Genomic DNA, 12,494 nt, shown 5'->3' on the forward strand with positions numbered 1-12,494 from the left:
TGGATGAAGTATCCTGTTATGCCAGCAGGTTGGGACTCAGTTTTGATTAAATTTGTTAGCAAGAAAATAGTATTTATCAGGAAGTTACTGGGTTTTTTTTTTTTTTTTCTTTTCTCCTGGTTCTGGGTAACATTGGAGTGTGTCCATGAAGAAAAGAAAATTAAGTGTCAGTTCCCCATTTTTCTTTTAAAAAAGCACAACCCTTGGTAATGGGATTTTCAGCACAATTTGTGATTGTGATGAAGGGACTAAACGTCCTCTGTGGTTCACTTTGTAACTCTGGTGACTGTCCCTTGTGAGGCAGAGGCCAGGGAGAGGAGAACTTCCATGTCCCGTTCCCTTAGGGAAATGGTGCTTTATCATCCAGAGAAACTGGAAAGTGAAGAAACTGCAAACGTATGCAGCTAAACTCTGTGAAGAGGACTGCCCTGACCCAAACTTCTCTGGGGCCAAAATAGCTGCCAAAGGGGAATTTGAGACTTGGCTGCTTAGTATTTTCTTGGAGTAGGTAAAAAGGAACCACGTTAACGGGTGAGGGCTTGCTGTCAAACTGGAACCATTACAGTATTTTCCCACTGGGGAACTTCCCCGGTAGCAGGAAATATATTTAAATCCTCCAATAATTAAAGCTTTTTTTTTCCTTTCTGTTTTTAATTTAGAAAATTCAATTAAACATGAAGTTCTTCTTAGTCCAGGGCTGGTTTCTTCAGGTAGAGAGAGGAGAAGCACAAGAGAAGCGTTCTGCCTGTTTTCATGAGACTGGCATAACCATTGCGTGCACCCTTCAAAGTGCAGTTCACATGGGTGCTGGGCCTTGAGGAGAGTGTAGAGTCTTTTTAACAACCTTGCTCAGAATGTGTCATTAAGAGCTTGTTATAGCAACTGGAATGTTAACTCTCTCTCGAGTCTTTCCTCCTGTGTGTTGGCCTTGCACAGTGAGGCAGGTGCACTGCAAACGGCTGGGACAGGTTTTGTTCTCTCTCCTGAAGATTTCCGAAGTGATGCTGAAGAGATTCTGCTCACAAACCAGAGTGGCTGGGGAGGGAAACATTTCTACAGTACAGTAACAGGATACTGTCTCAAGAATGGCACGGAATGTTTTGGGGGTTTTTTTTGTTTGACCTTGTCTTGGTTGGGAAGATTTGGCTTTGTCATTAAAGTGCAGAAAGTGCCGTACTGTATTTCAAAGGCTCTTCACTCCCAGCATCTTCAGAGGGTGCTGGCTGGTTATGGCCTGTCATTTGGTTAGTCTTAGTACCCCTCCTCCCTCATTTACCTCGTTTGCCTGATGTGGTGGGCATTCAAACTCAGAAAACAACATATCTTTTGGGGTGAGGTCTGATACCTGTATGGTGGATCTTCCTTGTAACGTACCTGGCTGAGATAGATGCCTGGGCTGTGTTCTGCAGGAGAACTTGCAAAGAATTAGCCTGAATAGAGCTTCATACTGCCCACATTTAGAAAAAAATTACTGTTTTGGGCTTTGTTTAAAACCAAAACCCAACCAGTGGAACAGCAGAACCACATTTGGGCTTTAGACTAATTCCTCTTTCCTCTTCTTCAAAGCAAGAATTCTCCAGCCCCAGTGCAGAGACTGTGACAGACACAGAACACGTGACCTGTCAAGGAACTGGAACAACATTGTTCTGAGAGAACACTGTTCCTCCATTGCCAGCCCTTGCCTCTCTGAGGAGAGCACTTTTGGGGGTGGCATTTTCTTTTTTCTTTTGATTTTTACTCTGTTCACTTGGTACTTTGTGAACTGAGCCCTGGTATTCTCATAGTTGATGGAGCTAGTGGCACTCTCAGAGTTTCTCATACTGGACCGTCAAGCTTCCATCTCATTCCTTGACCCATGCATACACTATTTCATACAGCTTTTAGTTTGCCAACCTTATTTTTGGGAGACTGGTCAGTGTGCAAGTAGCACTGCTATATTTACCTTAATCTGTGAGGGATTTCCTTACTGCATTTCTCCTGTTTAGTTCAGGGATCTGCCAGACTTGGCGAGCAGCATCAAGTACAGTTTCCTTCCTCTGAAGGCAGGGAATCAATAGGGAAAACAGTTCTAGTTACTGCTGTGCTGTCACCTCCTCCAGCAAACAGCTGAGCTAGATGGAAAGGAGGGAACAAGACTTATGGAAGCTGGTTCCATGTCTGGGACCTGGGTAGATTTTGAACACTAAGCAAACCAGAATTGGTTGGAGAGCGCGGGCTGGCTGGCTGAGAACTGATGCTCCTGTAAGATGTCGTGCCAAAGAGTTGATGTGCCTTCTTGAGTGGAAGCTTTCTGTATTGCTGGAGCTTGTGGGGATTTCCATGTGTTCAGAACTAGTGATGAGAGAGGCCTCCGCTCTCCCTGTCAGTGTCTGTCAGATCTGCTGTGGAGGTACCTGGGTAATAAACAGCTGAGAACCTGAAAGCTTGTCTGAAAAAGGGCTATACATTCTTGTCACTCCCCAGGCCTCTGCTTCCAGCCATAGCTATTTGACCAGTGTTGTGTTGAAAGGCCTTCCAAACTGTATTGACAGTACCAGCTTAATCTTTGCTGCTTCTTTCCCTCTCCATCCATCTTGCAAACTGCTCCTCCTGTGCTGTAACGTGTTTTCAGCAGTGCCTTGCTGCATCCCCCTGCTTTTACTGTTCTGCTTTAACCAGGCAAGGGGGCAATTCCTGAAACTTGTACCAGGCTAATTGAGAGGCTTCAATTTGTGCCGTTTCCTAAAAGACAAAGTTCCCACCCTGGGACAGAACCTGCTTAAAACCTGTCAGTTCCCAGAACTGCAGCAGGAGCACTGGTGCTACTGCTCTGACGTGAGCTAAAGGGGTGGTGCTGGTGAAAGCATCTTGGTACCAGGATTACCCTGGCTGCTGAGGGGGCACAGCAAATATTGCAAGCCTGAGCCATGCTTGTTCTCTTCCTGCCTGAACTCCTGAAGGAACAAAGCAATTGGCTCACTCTTGTCATGCAATTTACAGTGTCCACCAGGAAATCAATGAAATTACTGAGCAGGCATTGGCTGCCACTCACTCTCCTTCCTGCCCTGCAGTAAGGGCTCATGTCCTGTTACAAGCCACCTCTCCCCGTGTGCTTAACTGCTCTCCTCTGCTTGCCTTAAGCCATTCTCTGTTGGAACAGCCAGAACCCCTCTCTGCTAGGCCAGGCACAGAGGTGAGTATCAAAAACTTTGTATGTAACTCGGTGTGCAGCACAGAAGGAAGATTCTGAGGTGTTAACTCCGAGCAGCCTGAGCTGCAGCTTGCTGAGCATATGAAGAAGGGCATTTTTGAGTGGTATAAATTATTCAGAACTGCTTGAGGGAGACAAGAAGAAACAATATTGTATGGAGGGTGTGAATTTTGCCTGCCTGGAATATCCTGTATCTTTGCTTTGCTCAAATAGCCTTATGTATGAAGCACTTTATCCAAATGCAGGAATTAAAGAACTATTACTACAGCTGGTAGACTGGAAATGTTTACAGATCCTATATTACATTCCAAGATTCTATCTGTAAGTGTTATATGTGTTTGTAAAAGTGTTTAAAAACAACAACAAAAAAAAAAATGCCCAAAACTTGTGTAAGAAGTCACAGCTGTGATGTGTTATTTCTAGCACAGTTTGTTCACACTTCTGCTGCCCAGCCTGCTGTGCTGGGCTGAGCTGAAAGGCTGAGTGGGTCCTGTGGGGCAATGCCTGCAGCTATGGGTGCTGGCACTTTGTAACAGGCACCTGCTGAAAGCTGCCTTGGGCCAGTATATTTTTACCCAAAATGCTCCAAACAGCTTGAGTTCCCAGCAGGAGCTGCAGAGTAAAGGCAGGGCTCAAACAGTGCCAGACAGCTGCTCTGCCTTGTTCTCCTACCTCCTCTACCCTCACACTACCTTCAGCTGGAGCATCCTGAAGGGATCCCTTCCCAAACTTTTCAGGAGGCTTTCCCAGCACTGGTTAAGCCTTGCTGTGTCCTGGGAAGTAATGGTCAATGGGCAACTGTATAGTAAGTAGTGGAGAGAAGGTACCTAATGGATTCTGCTGCAGCACAATCCACTAATGTTCCTGTGACAGGATGCCAACTCCTTTAAACAGCCTAGAAGCTGCCAGCTGCCTGCACCACAACAACACATGCTTTTACTAAGAAATCCTTTTAATTGTTTAAAAACATTCCAAGCCACAAGAGAAAAGCCATAAGAAGTGGCCACCTGTGAAGATAAGGGTTAACAGTCAGGTTTTAACAGTTGTGATGACATAACCACTAAACTACACCATAGCCAAGGACTTCACAGAAAATCTCATTACTTTTCTTTCTGCTCTAAAAAAAACACCTTATTTTCCTTACTACCCAGTGACCTGACAAATAAGTCTCTTTGCTGGAGAGTCGAGAAAGCAGACCCTTCCAAGCAGCACTCATCATGGTCTAGCCCAATGTGGGCAGCAGCAGGGGGGGCTGAAAGCTTCTGTTTTTCTTAAACTTCCTCCACTTCTTTCAGGGTGTGCTCCAGGATCGTGTCTTGTCCCTGAAACTTAAAATAGCCACGGAACAGCTTTTTCTGTAGCACCAGGGGAAACCAATAGATGTCATCTGCCCACATGTGCTTGAAGGGCACCTCATCCAGCTGAAACCACTGTGGTCGCATTTCTGGTGGGAGAAAACAAAAGAACTCTGCGTGAGACTTGTTTGCTTGGTTTCTCACTGCCTGGATGCTGAACATCTGTCAACAGCAGCTTCCCTCTACAGCCTGGCTGCCTCCCTTCTCAAAGAGATTTTGGCATTAATAGTTCTGGGTTTCTTAAGAGCAATTCTGTGTTAGAAGCACACGTGTGTTCTCCCTTCCCCTCCACCCATCGCATCCCCGCTCACCATCGCTTTCTGTTGGCTCTCCGTGGAAATGGTCGGCTCGGAAAATGTGAACTTCCATGAGCTCAGAGTTCCCTACGAATTCAAACGTGATCTCACCCATCTTCTGCAAGGTGTCCACAGTCAGGCCGCTCTCCTCCAGGAGCTCCCTGCACAAGAGAGAGACTTCTTCACCTGAAAGCCAGCAGTGAGAGAACGAAAACCACAGGCACTGGCTTTACTTGCACATCCAAAATGCTCCCAGTGAAGGTGAAAGCCGCCCCTGTAAAACACAGCAAGGCACAGCAGAGTTCTGGCTTCCACAAAAACCATGAGAACACTTACACCAGAGCAGAGCTGCTGTCAGGTTGGCTCACACATTATTTCAAGCTCTACAGGCTGGCAAGAAAGTAAGTCTGTGTTGGAAGGGGAAGCTTCAGGAAAATGGATTGTTTAGTGTACTTTACACTCCTTGCAACAGGGTGACCTTTCCTGAGATGAGCTAGAAGTGTGTGAGCGCGTGACTGAAGCTGGCTGGGGCTTAAGAACTCGGAGATGCACTTCATTTAGAGAGGGAAAAGGCTTTGCCAACTCCAAGCTAAAGCTTTCAGAGTCTTGGGGAAGCAGGTAATAAACACTGGAACATCTGTATTTGCTGCAAAATCAGCTACGGCCGAGGCTGACGTGTATTTCAGTAACACAACCTAACATGGTTTGCATGCAGAATGTCAGGAATTCCACCTCCTGTTCAAACACCCTGTAAAACCCAAAGCAATGGTGTAAACTCTCCCTTCCTACTCGTCGGAAGCACATTCAGCGTAACGAGAGGCTAGAAGGCAAGACTTCCAAGAGCACTTTGAGAGCCCTGCCAGGCACCTCGTCTCCATACATCACCCATGCAGGGCTACTCGAGGCACATTCAATTACTTGCTCTGTTCGTGCCACACACTTAAGGCTGCTTTGATTTTTACCTGCCTCTAACAGAGCCAGCACAGCTTGAAGTTAGCCGTGGGTTTTCTAATGTACAAAAAGAAGGAATACTTTGAAACAGTGCATCTTCACTTAAGGTTAATAATTAATGTAGCTGCATATTTGGCAGTATCTTAACAATTTAAAAATGCAATGGAAACGATCTTTAAGGCTCCAGCTTGCTTTGGCATCAATTTCATGGATCCCATCATTTGAAATTATACCCCAGCTTAATGTCTTCGCTAATATTAGTTTGTCTGCTTGAGAAACTATCTGTTTCTAAAATAGATGCAGTTTTCCAGCAACAAATCTAAAAGCCTCATTTTACAGGCTGTGATAATTGAACAACAAGGCTCAACACTGCTATGGCATAGTTCTCCACAATCTGTCAGCCGTTCAGCTCCGTATATAGAGAGTGGAAATGTTACAGCAGCAAACTAGAAATAAGGAACTTGTAATTCCCGTTGTAAGATACGCCACTGAGGAACTGGGGGTGCTCAGGGGAATGTGGTGCACCCAGGGGAGTATAGAAGCCCTAAGGATACAGGAAACTCTTGGTCATGTGCTGTGGGGACACTTGGTGCCTTTTGCTGCTGCAAACCCAACTGAGGCAGCACAGCAGGGAAACGTGGCATGATCCCCAACTCCCAGTGCAGAGTGGAGGTGGTGAAGCGTAATTTGGACTGTGTGAGACCTCGTGGAGCAGAGCTGCACGCCAAGCAGCACTGATGGTGGTGTTCCCCAGGAAGGGGGTGTGTGCCCAGCTGGCCCTGGGCGCTGCTTCCTGCTCGGACAACGTCGCAGGAATCGACTGTGTCATTCTGCAGTGACTCCCACCAGCTATGTTGAACAGGCTGAGGATGGGACTGATCCCCAATCTGTGGCAGCAAGCGCTGGCTGTGCTGTGGCACATTGTACTGAGCTCAATGACACTTATATGGACTAAAGCTACAATTTCTAAGTGGGCTATTGTGGTTAAATGTGTGTCTAGGAATCAAATGCTAAATTAATCAAATAATACAATCTATACCATGGCAATGTCAGCCTAGCAAATAAGGGTGGCAGAGCCCTGGGACAGGCTGCCCAGGGGGGTGTGGAGTCTCCTTCTCTGGAGATATTCCAGACCCATCGGGACGCTGACCTGTGCGACCTGTCCTAGGGACCCTGCTTTGACAGGGGGGTTGGACTCGATGAGCTCTGGAGGTCCCTTCCAACCCCCAAGATTCTGTGAATCTGTGAAATGGAGGCCTGATTTAAGTAACAAAACTGATCTCCCTCCACTCAGAGATGAGGAGATGCTGCCAGAGCTTCAGGTAGGTTAACTCTGTGCATGGCTGTGTGCACAGCTGCCGAGAGGTCCCTTCTGCCCTCTGGATTAGCTCACCACAGAATTCGGGCCGTTGTACTGGCACGGCTGAGGAGACTATGGAAAAAGTTGTTAGGTGGCTGTTGAGCACCAACACCAAACTTCCTGCAGGTGCAAGGGCGATTCTGGGCATATATCAGAAAGTGAGGAGGTGGCAAAGTGTATCAGTGACATTCACGTAAAGAACAAGGTACCTAGTTTTTAGAGGACTTTAGCAACTGAGCTATGATCTGCTTTTCCATTTTAATCTCCAGACAGAAGAACTTAAACAACGCAGTACTAAAAGCTTTAAAAACAGAACCGTGCCTCTGTTCTGATGGAGTTGAATTCCTTAAGTCAGCATTGGTGCTTAGAAATGCTGCCACATAGTGAAATTACTAATTTCTACAGTGCCTTTCATAACAGACCCCGTAGAATTTCTATAACCCTGTCACTGCATTTTCACACAGTACTAAAAATGCTACGAGAAGGTCGGTAGTGTCTGTTCAACAGCTGCAAAACACAAACAACAAGCAGAACACTGGCCTGAGCTGTGATTGTGCTGCGCAGCTGCCATTGGCAGACCGAGTGCGAGGTGAGATCAGGGTTCGGAGGGAGGGCACTCGGTAACTTCTAGTTATTCGTAGCCCGGAGGAGAGTTAAAGATTTGCAGATGACGGGCAACGGGGCGCAACCCCGTATCCCTGCGCATGCTGCGATGCTGGGCGATGCTCGGAGCCGGGACGGCTCCTGGCTGCGCTCTCGGGTATCGCGGTGGCTGTCGGGGTGCTACCGGGCAGCCGAGCCACAGGAGCTCCACCTGCAGCCCGTCGGGAGCGGGTAACACCTCCGCGGCTCTGCCAGCGTCCCGGTACCCGCCTCTGCCCGGCCAGTGCCCCGGTACCCGCTTCTGCCCGGGCGCCGGCCGAGCCGGGCTGGGCCTTACCTGCGAGCGGCCTCCTCGATGCTCTCCCCCGGCTGCACCTTCCCCCCGAAGCCGTTCCACAGCCCGGCTCCAAACCCGCGTTTCTTCATGCCCAGGAGGACGCGCGGCGGCTGCACCACCAGGACGAGGGTGAAGAGCCTGGCCGTGCACATGGCTGCTGGGAGAGGGGCGAGAAGGGAACGCTGCGCCCAGGGCCGCCGGCACCCCTCACAGGGGAGAGGAGGCCAGGCTGCCTCTCCGGCCCAGCGGCCCCCCCCAAGTGCCGGGTCCCGCCATCCCCAACCCGAATCCCCGGTGCCGCTCCCCGCCGACCCTTGCTCTCCTGCCCCCAGCACCCCCTCCCTCCCCGAACTCCCAACCACCTCCAGCACCAGGCTCCCCCGTCCCTGATTCCCGAGCACCTCTGCCCCAAACACCGATCTGTCTTTCCCGCCCGCCGCTCCGTTTCCCTCTCCGAAGAGCCCAGGCCCGGCCCGACCTTTCCCGCGCCGCTACCGCCCGTTCCGCCCGCCCCGCGGTAGCTGGGAGAGGAGGCGGAGCCCGAAGCGGCCGCCATGGCCTGGAGGGGCGGCCCCGCCGGGGGCAGGTGAGCGGAGGGACCTCTGAGGGGAGTTTGGTACCGGGACTGATCCTGCCCCACCTCGGAGGGAGGTGGGGCGTCCCCGGGGAGGCGCCGGGATATCCCCGGGGTGCGGGCGGTTTAGGTCTGCGGGCGCTGCAGGAGTCGGGGCAGCCCTCCTTCCTCTGAGGGGGAGCATGAGGACTGGGAGGCCGTGCCTCTTCCCTGCCTCCTCAGGGAGGCAGCTCCGGCCTTGCTGGGGGCAGTGTGCCGTGCCTTGTCCCCGCACAGGCACCAGAGCCAAGAGCTGCTTGGGTGCAGGGTGCTTGCCCGTCCTCTCTCAAGGCTGACTCTCGAGGATACCGGCCAAAATACATCCCTCTTTGTCGGGGCTAGACCAGATAGCTAAAGGTGCCGGAGAATCTCAAGTTTGGAGGCTTTTTGTGAGCCTGGTGATAAATGGGCAGAGCTGTAGTCCAGGTTAGCATTAATTGCTGTGGGTACTTGTGAAGTACACAGTGATGATGCTCTGATTAACTCTCCTGTCTTCCTGGGCAGCGGTTGGCACTTGGTAAGCAAATGTCTCCACACCACCGTGGGGATTCTGAAGAAAACTGGAGCTGAGCACTGGTGGTTGGAGCGGCACTTCAAGGATCCCTTTGTCAAGGCAGCAAAGCAGCAGCTCTACCGCTGCCGGAGTGCCTTCAAGTTACTGGAGATCGATGACAAACTTCATATTCTTCGTCCAGGACTTTCTGTTCTTGACTGTGGAGCAGCTCCTGGTGCGTGGAGCCAGGTTGCTGTAGAGAGAGTCAATGCCTTAGGTACCGGTAAGTGCAGGGTTTTGGCAGGCGCGGTAGGGGATGATACTTGTCCTGATGCACAAGAGAAAACTCAGCAGTGGTGGTGTGGGGAAGGGACATGGGTACAGACAAACACCAGAGGCAATGATAAAAGTGTGAAGGTGTGTGCCTGTGTGATGGTGAAAATTTTCATATGGTCTGGAGAAATTGTATTTGAGAAATAAGAACTTACTGTGAGGTTCGTAACAAAGTTCTGGTTAGCTGGGTTGTGGGGAGGATCCCTTCATCTGGTTCTGAAATTAGTGTAGCCTATAGCAGGTAACTTGGCTTTTCTGTATTTTTATTTCCCTTCTGGAAAAATGGTAGTAACCACTACTCAAGGTTTATTTTCATTAAGCCATTAATATTTAGAAGATTAAGTTTCATCATCTGTACTGTTGTCCAGGATTTCTGGACAGTCAGCCTTGAAAGAACAGGAGAAAACCAAGAAAAACACCCTTTGCTTATGCAGAGTAACTGAGTTTTCGTGTTGTGTATGGATTAGCTTATACGTCCATCCAGATGCACACAGCAAACTGTCTAAGGTGAGAAGACCAGACATGGCAGGTGTTGGGTTTTGTGTTTACTGAGTGGCATGGAGCTCGTGCGCGTGTATGGTTTGCAGCCATTATGTGTATTCAGCATGTCGTTCATTCTTACAACCTAGATCCTGCTGTTCCCACTGGCTTCGTCCTCGGCGTTGACCTCCTGCGGATTTCTCCTCTGGAAGGAGCAGTCTTCCTGTCGGAGGCTGACATTGCCGACCCAAACACGCTGAGGACGATTCAGAGTCTCCTTCCTGCGGAGAAGGTGGATGTTATCCTGAGCGACATGGCACCTAATGCGACGGGCATTAAAGAACTGGATCATCAGAAGTTGATCCGTCTATGTTTAGGCCTCCTGGATCTCTCCCGTAGTATTTTAAAGCCAAAAGGAACGATGCTGTGTAAATTCTGGGATGGACGCGAGTCCCGTCTGCTGCAAAACAGACTGAAGGAAGAGTTCCAGGACGTGAGAGCTATAAAGCCTCAGGCCAGCCGGAAGGACTCCGCTGAATCTTACTATTTGGCAAGAGTGTACAAAGGGAAGTGAGAGAACTGCAGATTATCAAGCAGGTGATCAGACATTGAATGGGAATCTGATTTTTGGAATGTGTTTGAAGAATTCCACCATTGAGACCCTGGGGAAAATGCCACAATTCTTATGCAGTACAGTGTGCTTCTCAGATACAAAACCAAACCAGGGTGGTGTCCTGCCGAGTTTATGCAGTAATTGTACAAGCAGAGACATCCCGTCAAGCTTCTCACCTGTGGAGAAAATGGTTTGGAATGGACAGGAGTAATTTGAAAGGCAACCTCTAGGGCTGGAGTAACGGGAACGAAAATAAACCAGTGCTTGTACAAGTTCTTAATGTGTGCTTCAAACTCATTGTGCTACTCATGTTGTCATGTATGAGGCTAAGCGTAAAGGTGGCTGTTGGTGAGGGTGCAGTGAGGGCAGTAAGAGCCCGTCTGTTGCCTCTTCATCTTTCTTAAAAGCTGGCGGGGTTTATTAACACGTGTGAAGATGGGTAACGTCTTCGTGCCTGTCGGGATTTGCATCATTGTGTACCATGCGTAACGCAGCTGTTTGGGCTGTGTGGCTCTGAAAGACTCAACCCGGTGGCTCTGCTGCATTTTCTAAGGACACGGGCTGTATTTCAAAGCTGCTGCTCCATGATACTCATAAATCCAGCAGCTGATGGGGCAGGGTTGTGGCTGCTGCGAAGGCCATTTCCCCTCAGCTCTCAGCGATGGTTTATGCTTGACTGGTGATGTGTCTGAGGTGAGGCAAGATGTTCCTGGGGAGGAATTGCCTACTGAGTTACTAGTGTTCTGTTCTTTGCAAGAGTAAATGTAACCCCTTGCTTTAGGGGCTGGAGCCAGTTTTACGTTAAATAAACGGGCAGGAGCTGTACGAGGGGCTCTCAGCCCTCTCGTTAAGGCTGGTGGGTGTTTCTCATTATTGATGTCAGGTGTGGGGTTGGCGACGCGCTCATCAGCGCTCAGCTGCCTTGAAACCTCCCGCCCTTTGGGCGACTTGTTATTTGCCACGGGAGGGAGGTGGGGGAGCAGAGTTAAGTGTCGGCTGCTGCTCCGATGGGGGAAGGCAGGCCCGCGTCGGCGTGAGGCCGAGCTTGGAGCTCTTGTGGCGGCGGGCAGGGGCGTTACGGTACGGGGCGGCTCGGGGCTGCGCGCCTACTGCCGGCCTTACGGCGGCTCGCGCCGCTGTTATCGCGAGAGCGGGGAGACGAGTTCCCGTGAGATCGCGGCGCCGGGGCGAGGAGGGAGATCCAAGCGGCGCGCGCGCCGGCGCCCGCGGCCGGTGGGTGAGTGAGTGAGGCAGCGAGTGAGGCAGCGAGCGAGGGTGGGCGGGGAGCTGGCTCCGCTCGGCTCCGCGCTCCCACCCCGCTCCAGGGAGCGTGGAAGGGCTCTGTCCCCGTACCTCCCGCCCCCGGGCGGCCGCTCGCCGCCCCCTAGGCGGGTCAGAGCTGTGGTGGCTGCAACGGCCCCGCTCCCCGCCCCGCGCCCGTTGAGAGCGGCTCCTCCGGGCGCCGCCCGGCTGCGGAGCAGCAGCAGCTCTGCGCCCACCGCGCCGCTTTGCCATGAGGGTGGCGGGTCCCTTGGTGCCCTGCGAGGGCGCCTCTAGCAAAGGCTTTTTCGGCGGCGGGGAGCTGGGCACCTGCGTGCCCCACTCTGCAGCGCTGTGCCCGGGCTCGGAGCCGGCTGGTTGAGCGCCCGGTTACCTGCGGGCAGCGGCCTCTCGCAGTCGCTCGCTCGGGCTACCGGAGCGCTGACTTCGCAGCGGCGCTTTCAGCTGGGTCTCGGCCTGTTCGGGCTGGTGTTCTCTCTGTGCTCCTGTAACGCCGCTCCTGCTGCTGATGTGAATCCAAAGAATAAGCGCGGCGTTCCCCTGAGAGAGCAGGGGAAGGTTGGCACCTGTGGGTGCGGTACGAGCCTGC

At 51.1% G+C, this 12,494-nt stretch overlaps 3 protein-coding genes across 3 annotated transcripts in view; 2 read left to right on the plus strand and 1 right to left on the minus strand.

The window, feature by feature from the left end:
• Positions 1-4,131: 4,131 nt before the first annotated feature.
• Positions 4,132-8,534, minus strand: NUDT1 (nudix hydrolase 1). The gene is made up of 4 exons (XM_084271091.1): positions 8,494-8,534; positions 8,093-8,249; positions 4,857-5,002; positions 4,132-4,634 (listed from the first exon to the last, which is right to left on the minus strand). The coding sequence occupies exons 2-4, from the start codon at positions 8,242-8,244 to the stop codon at positions 4,462-4,464; spliced, it is 471 nt and encodes a 156-aa protein (XP_084127217.1). The 5' UTR covers positions 8,245-8,249; positions 8,494-8,534; the 3' UTR covers positions 4,132-4,461.
• A 112-nt stretch (positions 8,535-8,646) lies between these two features.
• On the plus strand, positions 8,647-10,904 carry MRM2 (mitochondrial rRNA methyltransferase 2; the record flags this gene model as incomplete). Its single annotated transcript, XM_084270933.1, has 3 exons — positions 8,647-8,678; positions 9,210-9,481; positions 10,161-10,904. 3 exons carry the CDS (start codon positions 8,647-8,649, stop codon positions 10,583-10,585), a joined length of 729 nt encoding a protein of 242 aa, XP_084127059.1. The 3' UTR covers positions 10,586-10,904.
• A 922-nt stretch (positions 10,905-11,826) lies between these two features.
• Positions 11,827-12,494, plus strand: part of MAD1L1 (mitotic arrest deficient 1 like 1) — a 377,764-nt gene continuing 377,096 nt past the window's right edge. The window contains exon 1 of the mRNA XM_084271156.1: positions 11,827-11,861. The gene's annotated coding sequence lies outside the window, so the exon portion shown is untranslated. The remainder of the gene's footprint in view (positions 11,862-12,494) is intronic.

This window comes from Gallinula chloropus (genome assembly GCF_964237585.1).
Source record: "Gallinula chloropus genome assembly, chromosome: 15".
NCBI lineage: Eukaryota > Metazoa > Chordata > Aves > Gruiformes > Rallidae > Gallinula > Gallinula chloropus.